At 41.3% G+C, this 10,943-nt stretch overlaps 2 protein-coding genes across 2 annotated transcripts; one reads left to right on the top strand and one right to left on the bottom strand.

The window, feature by feature from the left end:
- Positions 1–4,031: 4,031 nt before the first annotated feature.
- On the bottom strand, positions 4,032–6,674 carry SARC_03461 (hypothetical protein). Its single transcript, XM_014302727.1, has 4 exons — positions 6,527–6,674; positions 5,420–5,514; positions 4,837–4,954; positions 4,032–4,306 (listed from the first exon to the last, which is right to left on the bottom strand). Exons 1-4 carry the CDS (start codon positions 6,617–6,619, stop codon positions 4,121–4,123), a joined length of 492 nt encoding a protein of 163 aa, XP_014158202.1. The 5' UTR covers positions 6,620–6,674; the 3' UTR covers positions 4,032–4,120.
- Positions 6,675–7,320: 646 nt separating this feature from the next.
- Positions 7,321–10,622, top strand: SARC_03460 (hypothetical protein; the record flags this gene model as incomplete). Its single annotated transcript, XM_014302726.1, has 4 exons — positions 7,321–9,056; positions 9,336–9,588; positions 9,957–10,542; positions 10,594–10,622. The coding sequence occupies 4 exons, from the start codon at positions 7,321–7,323 to the stop codon at positions 10,620–10,622; spliced, it is 2,604 nt and encodes an 867-aa protein (XP_014158201.1).
- Between the last annotated feature and the right edge of the window lie 321 nt (positions 10,623–10,943).

The following is a 10,943-nucleotide window of genomic DNA, read 5'->3' as shown; positions in this document are numbered from 1 at the left end:
TACACATGTATATGTATATGTATGTGTGCACATTTATATGTACATATTCGACGAAGGTCTACACTGAAATTTAATCAACTAAGCAGCACGTCGAGTGACCCCGCACAAAGGGTCGGAACTTAAAGACACACAAAGTTCTGTTTTCCAAGACTGATAATCTTAATTGCGTGCAATTGATAATCGATTATTGCAAAATCGAGAGCATATTCCCTTCACGCTATACAGTATTCAATATAGCGGAACCAAATATGTAAATCTATGTTATAGCGACAGATGGTCTGTAAATGGTTCACAGACACTCGAGTGTTGCGGACAATTTATTAAAACTCGGCTGAAGTGTATTTTTAACAAATCACTACATAAATTAAATACTACATACTATAAAGCAATCGCCGTGACTGTACATAGTTGGTATTTGAAGCTCGTAAGTTGGTGGACTCGTTTGAATCCTTTTCCTGTATAGAAAGGCCCGTCAACACGGCAGTAAATTCAGTCGATCGTGCTGATTTGACAAACTGTCTCATTAAGATGAAGTCGCCATGACCCTTCTACCATGGCCTTACGCTCTTGTGTCTAGTACTGATATATGAGTCGTGTACTCTGGTGAACACTTTCAAATCACGCTCTTGCACCTCTCTCACTCTGTGACAGCTCACAACTGACATAAGCAGAAGCCTAGATTCGGAATCATATTTTGTTTTTCATTTATATAAAAAAAGAGCCTCGGCCCTCGGGGCCGGCTCACGGCCTCAGGGCCTCACTCTTGTGTTTGTTACACGTTGATGTTGGATATTTTTATATATATAAACTTTTTGATATTATTGACGTCATAAATATAACACCGCTGACGTCGGTGGGGAACTAAAACCTCTGAAGAAAGGGAGAAGTGTTATTTTTTATTTTTGGGTTTTTGACTTTCGTACCCTTATTTGTTTTGCGACAGCGCGCCTTATGGTTAAACTGCAACTTCAATTTTGGTTCACGTTTGGATCCAGATTTCCAATTTCTTTTTTTTTTGGGGGGGGGGTGGTTCGACTGTTCGTTTTCTTTTACGTTATTTTCTAATTTTGGGTTTTCGTACCCTTGTTCTTTTGGGAAAGCGCGCCTCATGGTTTTAAAGGCAACTTCAATTTAGGTTCACGTTTCGGTTCAGATTTCCCCTTTTTTTTCTCTCGTTGTTTTTGTTGTTGTGGGGTGGGGGTGGGGGAAGCCCCCAATATCCTTATCTCTTCTACTGCTGGTACCACATCGTGTTTCTTGTATTGGGCCTTTCTATATTCATGTACTGGGTCGTAAATGGGCATAAAAAGCTTCATTTAATTCTTTATTTGGAATCAATAAAGTTCTGAGCGACCTAATAGCTATTGCTTTTAGTGATTAAGTAAATATGTACAAGATCTACATACAATCATATTCAAATATTCATTTACAAAAATACATACATATTTGTTTAAAAAAATGAAACAAAAAACAAAATAGTCTAAAATTTATTAGAAGAAGGCTATACTTTTTTTATATTTTGTTGTACATACATACGGACTTGTCCGTTCTCCCTTAAATTTTACACTTCTAGAGGGTCATGACATACATAGCACGTTTCCAAGAAATCTTCCAATCAAAATTTTGTCATTTTAGTGTAGCCCCTAATATTATTATTAGCGAGTTTAAAATCTGATCTCTATTCATATAAAAGAATGACTCACGGATGACCCATTTTTTGCACTACAAAAACATGGTTTTTTTACTTCTGTTTATTTTTAACTTTTAAAAATTGACAACAAAAGACCAATAGCTATTAGTTACCATGGCCCTGAGGCCCTCTGGCCTCTCTACTAGTAGTAGTACTCTACTCTCTACTCTGGAATTTGTCGCTGGATAAAAAATGGATTCTCTCCACGGGCGGCGGGCAGGCGGGGACCGGCACGGCGGCACCAGGATGAAAATCAATTCTGAGAGACAGAGGGACATGTTATTTTTAATGCAAATAGTTGTTACATATTTTATAATAATAGAAACATATATAGTGTTATGACTCTTTGATGACTCATAGTTTTGAGAATATTTATCAAACAATACATACTATTTTAGTGACTCAGAGAGTCTCGGTCTCTTACTCTCTACTTCTGAGTGACTGAGAGTCCCACTCTTTTTTAGAGGGCTATGATAAGAAATTAACAGCCTCCTTTCGATTTCTCTTTACCCTCTTCTAATGTAAATAGTAATGATAGAAATAGGACATGAGCGCCAGTGGAGCCCTCTTGGAGGGATATTTGCAAAAGAGATCGAATCTTTATATATAAATTGAGTCCAGTCACTGATTGAACTTCAATTCCGAATAAATCTGTAACACCAAATTAGACCGAAAGTATAGTAGTAGATTTAGAGCATTGTATTACGAGAGAAAATGCAGACCAACTTCGAGGTGTTAAGAACATTGTTTGCGATGCTGAAAATGAGAATGATTTTAAAGAAACAACGTTTTACAAGGTATGAAGGAGGAAGCAATAGGTAGATTTGTTTGTCGTGGGTGAAAGGATGTGCTGTGTCAACTTGTGCACCCACTGCTAAGCTAGCCTTTATTTGCCTTCAAATTTTGGTTTGAATTGGTGACTGATGTTCATCAATATTTTAGTTGTATCTCTGCTTTGTGTACACTTGCCTGTGCGTACCCATCAATCTTTTCTGTCATAGTATATACTTACCTGTTTTTTTTCTCTTACACGCACATCCTAAACAGATCACACTCTTGCTGATATCTCTGGGGCACGTGATCGCTGGCAGTATAGCAGGGGTCATAGCAGTCCATTGATGTTTAAAACTGTCGTTTATAAGGCTGTGACAATGTCAGCACAAGTGATACCATTACAGCAACAGCACGGGCGAGTAAGTACTCTGGCCTGAGTATAAGCCCCTTGTGGACTGTGTAAGTTGGATTTTATTCAAGACTGACATAATGAAGTCCACCCGTACTCTAAAGTGGATGCTTGTGCAGTTCTCCATGCTGACGACACGGCCTTATTTGGTCTGGACTCTGGACTATGACGGTACAACCAAGCCTACTATGGCGACACTGGACATAGGGGCCGAGAACAGCACCCACTACATTGAGCACCCTTCGGCACACAGTGATAATGCCAATCTATTTTGTCTTCAGATAAAATTAAGTAAGCCGTTTATTGAGAACGGCACCCAATAAATTGATTACGTGTATGGGCCAACGATGTGTGGGTTTATGGCAATGGAGATAGCGGTGACGGAATTAAACCACTGTCGCAGCGCTTCTGAGAATCTTTTTTAAGCCCTTGTCGAGGATATATAAGAACGTTCCAGTACCATTTGCGACACAATTGGAGTATTTAACTATAATAAAAGATAAAAAAACCCCTTTTTTTTTTAGATGAGACACGCTTTCTAACCGGGATTGGGAAGTGTTTATTTAAACTTAGAAGGCTGACAACAACGATACAGCACAGAGTTGACCATCTCAAGCTGCCCGATAGGACCTTCACTCGAGAATATGCCATTTTGGTGCTCTGAAAGCATAGCGATATTTGAGAAAAAAGCTCGGTTTATATGTACATCTCGAATTCGTTCACATCATTACCAGAATTGTTTTAATATAGACAGTGCACGAAATAGGCGTACAAGCAAAATCACCTGATCAATTTACACTCACTTAGCTACATCTTCCTGGCTTATATGTCTCTAGTGATGGTATACCAAAATTTCTATACAGACGCACTATAACAGCCGAGTCCTTCTGAATCTGCTGTTTCTGCACGGGTGCACTGGTTTAACATCAGTGTCATCATGACTGCCCATACGATATACTGTTATGGAAACAAAGTTCATCGTCACACCCACCTACTTCATGGTGCTGAATCTTCCAGAAGCAGCGCGATAATAGTCTCTGTACGCGTGCAATCTAATTTAATTCTTTGACTGAGCAGGGGCACTTGAAGGGGTTTGCGTACGTCCACCACAACACTGTCACCTCACTTCACACACAATACAGAGATGAAAAAAGGGGTCACACGTCGAATTAACTTTATTGTTCGTTCGTGGGGTCTATTGCTTCATAAGCTACATTACAAGGGTCTCCGTACGATTAGCCTGCAATCTATTGCTTCTTCTGTTTCTCATCCTTTGACTGGGCAGGGGGGACGTTCGTAGTGGTCTGCGTACGTCCGCCACAACACATGCCACACAACACAGTTGTACAGTGCAGAGAACACAGCCACAGCAGGAGCAGTGCCCACAGGAAGGACGTCGATTCCGTGGTGAGAGCACCTCCCTTGCCGAACTCCTGGGATTGGGGATAGGCAATGGCAGCAATTAATATATATATATATATATTATATATATATATACATACTGTTTACTCGTACACACATGTATGCACATCTCTACGCCAACACATAGTTACTGCATACGGCGTGTTTATAAACATATACATTTGTAACCACGCACTGATCTACACTCACCTCAGGGCCAGACCACAACTCTCAAGGTCCGGAGAAACAATACTGCGGTCTACACGTAGTAGAAATACTGGTATACCTACTGTCACCACTTCATACTGGCAGTTTACCATGTGTTTGAGGCAAAATATTTTCTTTCACTCGCTCAAACATTACCCTATACCCATACATAATATACGCAAAAGTGCGCTTTCTAAACACACACACACATGTGTATACCTGGAGGTTATGCAGGATATACTACAAGGTCCTATATATATACACATACACTTATCTATAAAGATGCGCTATATACATACATACATACATATATACATTCACACACACACACACACACACATATATATATATATACCTGAAGGTTGTGTAGAGTGTTCTCCATGGTCTTCTCCGTCAGTTGGTTGCGGTCGATCATCGAGAAGATGATCACCAGAGCGCACACAAACTCACTGAAGCTGGTAGTGATGGCAACCCTAAACAATATAAAATATCAATCAATTTAGCATACAAAGTATATCAAAGGCAGCTATCCGGAAAGCAAACATCTTAGCTGTGTGGATGTACTTGTGCGATGGGGTGACAGCAATACACCATACCTATCCAATCCACTACGTGCCTCACATGTAGTACTCGGGGAGTTATCCAGACAGGTGTCCATAGGAACATACAGTGGGATACCGGTGTCAGATATTAGCATCGATAATATATATAATATATAAATATATATGCGTATGTGGGTAATTAAAGCTCTAAGCTGTTTCATAACACATTGGTAGGTAATGAGTACTACAATAGACAACTCACAGCTACTTTAGAGACACACAGAAGAAAACGTCCGGGCCCAATTAATAATACCAGAAGAATCTGCCCACGCAACCACACAAAAGTGCGAACGTTATTCTATACACATACCAGATTTAACCGAAAGCTACACTTACCCAATTTGTGTACAGTTGTTGCCTGAGACAGACAGAACCACCATTAGTGAACAGATCATGAAGTTCAGGGCGCCGGCCAATCTCATTTCCAATTCCTGTCGAAAAAAGCCGTTTAATTGGGATTAGGGTGAATAGAATCGGAGACAATTGCATATCTGGTCCTGGATGAACCACCAGCAAGATCAGAAACTGTTAGGAATTCGATATTCTGACAACGATTAATCATAATATGGAAGTACAACTTCACAAGCCTGATAGTTACTCCAATCATGACCGACTATACGTCCGAGGACAATGGTCCAATTCACATACGAGGACAGAGACCAAATTTGCGTACGAGGACAACGATCGGATTTACGTTTGAAGACAATGAACAAATTCATGTTAAGAGGTCAAAGACCAAATTAGATGAACGATTGCATATTAACAACGTCGAGTAATTGCAGCCTCAATTTACAATCAGCAGCAGAAACTCGGCCTCCACAAGTTATACTCGTACTATTGAGGAGCATGTGCGGCTAAACAAACATAATAGTCTCGATCAAGATAGCGCCACTAGCACGAATGTATAGTTAACTGAGAAGATGATGAGAAAATCTTACCCAATCTACAGGTATACTTCTTATAAATTTGAATAGTATGGGCATACGAATAATAGGCCTGGAATGCGATAATTACCAATTCAATACGAATTTATACACGCAGATGGTTTCTCATACATTCAAGCACATACATACTCATAGATCAGTTTATATTACACACACACACACACACATATATATATATATATATATATATATATATATATATACATACATACACANATATATATATACANATATATATATATATATATATATATTTATATATACATATATATATATATATATAAGCATATATAAATATAAATATAAATACATTCATATATATATATATATATATACATTAAACATACGTGCATACATACATAAATACATACATACATACATACAAGCATGCATAAATACATACATATATACATAAATACATATGTAAATAAATTGCTGTGACGTGGAAGGTACTACTGTCCACAATGTAGTTTCTTACAAGCAACAACAATCCACCTACCATATCACTGTGCGCCATATCCAAACACTGCCAGGCGGCATATGCGTGCACACTGGCCGTCATGAGGCAAGAAAACATGTGTACAACTCCCATTTTACAAGTTTATAATCAATACAATGGATTCGAATAGTATCTGCTGTACTCCACTGGTTTGGTCCAAGTATATATAGCGATATAGTATCGTTATTTGTCTTCTTTGTTTACTTTTCGGAATTTGCACCCATGCAATAAACGTTGAACGCAATCGCAAAGGCAGTTCTATTTCATACGTTTTAACGTAAAAAAATATAGGCTGCTCGCTGAGAACCACAGCCAGTTGAAATCCCGATATTGCATGTAGTTATTGTAGTAGTATAACCCTTTACCTAGTGCACATAAACGTTTAAATTTTAGCCGTTTAAAAACAAGAAACGAAATACAAAAGACGTGACATGTTTTGCACGAGCGCGTGAAGAGTTTATTCGAGAGAAAAAACAGGCTAAGAAGTACCGAACATCGCAATGAATAAGTACCGAATGTCTTTTAGTATACAGCCCGCCAAAAGCTATGGGGCACCATATAGATAAATAAAATATGATTTGATTCCATAGGTGTTGATATTTAATATTTTCTGTAGTTACTGCAATACTTGTTTATAGGCAAATATATGTGTAACCTTCTTAGTATATGAACAGGGATGACTGACAGGATAGTTGTATAGTACGCATCGGGTGCAAGTGAGCCTTTGCATACATATTTTTACATGGTCAGAATGTATGCGAAAGCCCACTAAAGACACACACTTATTGGCGGAGATGACTTCACAGCGACATGTTGAATCGCCTGTAGGAGGAGAAAATGGGACTGATAACAAACTAGAAGAGGACAAGGGGAGGGGTGTGAGACATTGCGACAAGGCCGATGGGGCTAGTCATGAAGAATCACAACGCACAGGGTGGGCGGAGAGGACTAGGCATGAAGAAATAGACAATAAGCAAAGCCACAGGGGAGACAGGGATTGTGGCAGTGGAGCGGGCGATAGGCGAAGGTCTATACAGCACACACACACAGAGCATAGGATGGATGATACAGTACAAGGCGATAGGCAGAGGTCTGTACAGCTCACAGAGCGAGCGGAGAGGACTAATAACGAAAGGACAGAGGACAGACAAAGGACAATCAGACAATTAGACAGAGACGATAGGAATCAACACAATGAGATGGAAAACAGGCGGAGGTCTATGCATCATGCAGAAAGAGACTATGGGTGCCACAATACGGAATCGGAGGAGAGGCAAAGGTATACACAACCCACATACGGCAAAGCTAGGGATAGTTATATAGATAAGGATAGTTATAGTGAAGTGGACTATAGGCGGAGGTCTTCACCATACAATTACACGCAGAGTAAAAACGAGGACAAAGAACGAGATTACAGGAGGAGGTCTATGCAACACACGAGCGTAGAGATTAAGAACAAGGACAAAGAACGAGAGGACAGAAGGAGGTCTGGACCTACCAACCATGGGGGATATGGGAACGATGGTAGCGAACGGAGCGATAGGCGGAGGACTACACAACACACACGCACAAAAATCGAGACTAATGCCAAAGAACAAGGGGATAGACGGATGGCAAGACAATCCGCAGACACAGGTGATAGAAACAGGACCCAAGAGACCGCTCGAAGCAATAGGCATATACAGTCCCCGCATAGTGCTGATAGCGACAGAAACGAACAGAGTAGGAGATGCGTACAATCTGCAGGCGATGCAATGAAGGATACCAACGAGAAGCGTAAAACATGCACAGAGCCTAGAAGTGATGTAGATAAGGGTGGTAACGAACAAGGCAAGATACACACAGAATCTAGAAGTGGCGCAAAGAGAGATAGGAACGAAGTTGCACATCGCACAGGGAGGGCGTTCGATGATGTGTGTGGTGACACGCACATGCCGGGTCTAACTGATTCAAACGTTACCGACAGACGTCCGCAGAAACGACGGCACTCTGCGGCACTGGATGGAGTAGCAGAGCAATATGTTTATAGCAGTGCTCCGGTGAAACGTGCGAGAAGAGGAAGCGAAGCGAGGCAGTATACTCAGTCACGTATGCCCCCACAGAGAGACCCGACAATAGACACATCACAACCACGCGATAAGTTAGGTACATCCCCAACACACACACATGCACGCAATCAAACCCCTTCAGACACACACACAGCTCAACGTACAGTCCCAAATAGTGGTACCAACCGCGGTTCACATACGGGTGATAGTGGCTTTAGACGCCCGCGGAGCGATGTGGGTGGTTCTACAGATACGAGTGGTATTGATATGGGTAGCGATAGCGCAGGTAGGCATAAAATAGGTAGCAGCGATGTGGGCAGCAATAGCCACGCAGAGAGTGGGAGGGCGAGTGCGAGAAGAGCGGCGAGCGAGTGCGGACGCGGTTTCCATGGCAACGGTGCATCCGGGAACGGGCAAACACCTGCAGCCAGCAAACGACTTCGTTATAGTCTTGATGGAAAACACCACCGAGAGAGCATGGGGTAGGTCTTTTGTCTATAAACGTGTATTCAATACTGCTATATGTACGTGTGCAATATATATATATATATATATATGTGTGTGTGTGTGTGTGTTTGTGCACGCGTGTTTAGTGTGTCAAGCGCTATGGGATTGATGAAAAACACCATAGAGATGATGGGGTTGGCTATATGTTCATGGGCATGTGTATTAATTCTCACGCAACATTCCCTCGTCCCCGCATAAAAGCTCCTACTATATTTACAGATGCATACAATTGTGTATATGATCATTATTTGAAGCAAACTCTTACAATCAGCTAATATACAAGATAACCACAGCCCTCCCTCTAGCACGCCACGGTCCACTCCGCGCGATACAGCCCCAGAAGCGAAGCGGTTGTTTGCGGACGACTTGGACACACCCGCCGGATCTGAGCAATGGACAAATAACCAGGAACAGGTTGAGCTAGACCCCAGACTAGACGTGTGCAGTGAACAGTTTGACCCCGCCATGGCCCTGGCCGCGCCGACGATTCCGCTGCCATTTCCGAAGGTATGTGTGCACTTGCACATGTTCATATACTTATACATATTCATACACGCACGCAAATACATACATAAACGTTTGTATATAGACCTAGAGTAGAAATTTTGATACAACGTACGAAGTATTGTGCGTCCAGGCAATCATTGACACACCAAAATGTTAAATAACAATCTACCCACCTTGGCACTAGTGCACAGTTTGGTGCGGGTGACCCGTTTAATACAAACATTTCTCACAATGGCAATGGGACTATTCCATGCAAGATTATACTCAAGTGCTGTTATTGCCAGTACATCATATTCTGAAAGAACAATAACAGGGTGGCTACTATGCAAAGTTTATTTAACGTCAATTGCTTGTTAACGTTCCATCAGATGAAGGCGTTCGATAATCTTAGCAAGCTGGCAGGATTTTTGTTCGGGGCTCCGAAATCGGGTTCAACAGCAAACACACCAAAACCCAAAATCGGATCAGCCCCAAATTCCGTGGCATCCACACCCAAAACCAGAGAAGCGCGCACACACAGCACTGGTCTAACGCTTTCGAACACTGCCAATACCAGCACTGGCCCTGACAGTTCGGAGGCAGATAATAACACTACTATACTAGGCAGTAATACAGCCTTTTCGGGTGGCAAGACCCCAACCAATTTGTCCATATCATCCCAAATCGGGTCTACTTCAAGCCCGAAATTCATCTCTGAGACCAAAACAGCCGAGGACACCACCAGCAGTAAATCGGCAGAACTCCCGGCAGTAGTGAAGCGGATAGGAGCGGGTGGTGCAGCAAGCAAGCACACACAACACGCACACAAAAGCAAACACGCACACAGTGCTAAAGAGAGGATGCCACAGAAGAAACGGCTGCGAGACGTCTTGCAGCGCATGCCGGCGTTTGGTGAGGAAGGGGGCCCGTTGAGTGTGCTGTACACGTGCTTCTCGCAGAAGTGCCGGACGAGAGGTGGGTTTTTGATATGTACATACATACACTTGAGTGCATATACATGTCTAGATCGCTACTTGTACGTGACGAGCTGTTAGTTGTGTTGTGTCACGTGCGTGGTATAATGTGATAGTGAAAGGGTTATGGTTGTGATTTTACTGTATGGTATTGCGTGATCAATCAAGACCTATGATGCATGGCGAGGGGGTAGCCAGTTAAATGTGCTGTACTCGTGCTTCTCGCAGAAGTGCCCGCCCGTATATATATATATATATATATATAAGTGTGTGTGTGTGTATTATTTATTTTATATATATATATTATATATATATATATATATATATATATATATATATATATATATATATATATATATATATATATATATATATATATATATATATATATATATATATATA

The sequence above is a fragment of the Sphaeroforma arctica genome (genome assembly GCF_001186125.1).
Source record: "Sphaeroforma arctica JP610 unplaced genomic scaffold supercont1.177, whole genome shotgun sequence".
Classification (NCBI taxonomy): Eukaryota; class Ichthyosporea; order Ichthyophonida; genus Sphaeroforma; species Sphaeroforma arctica.
The sequence above is the reverse complement of the archived record's forward strand: the minus strand, read 5'-3'. Positions and strand labels throughout refer to the sequence as shown.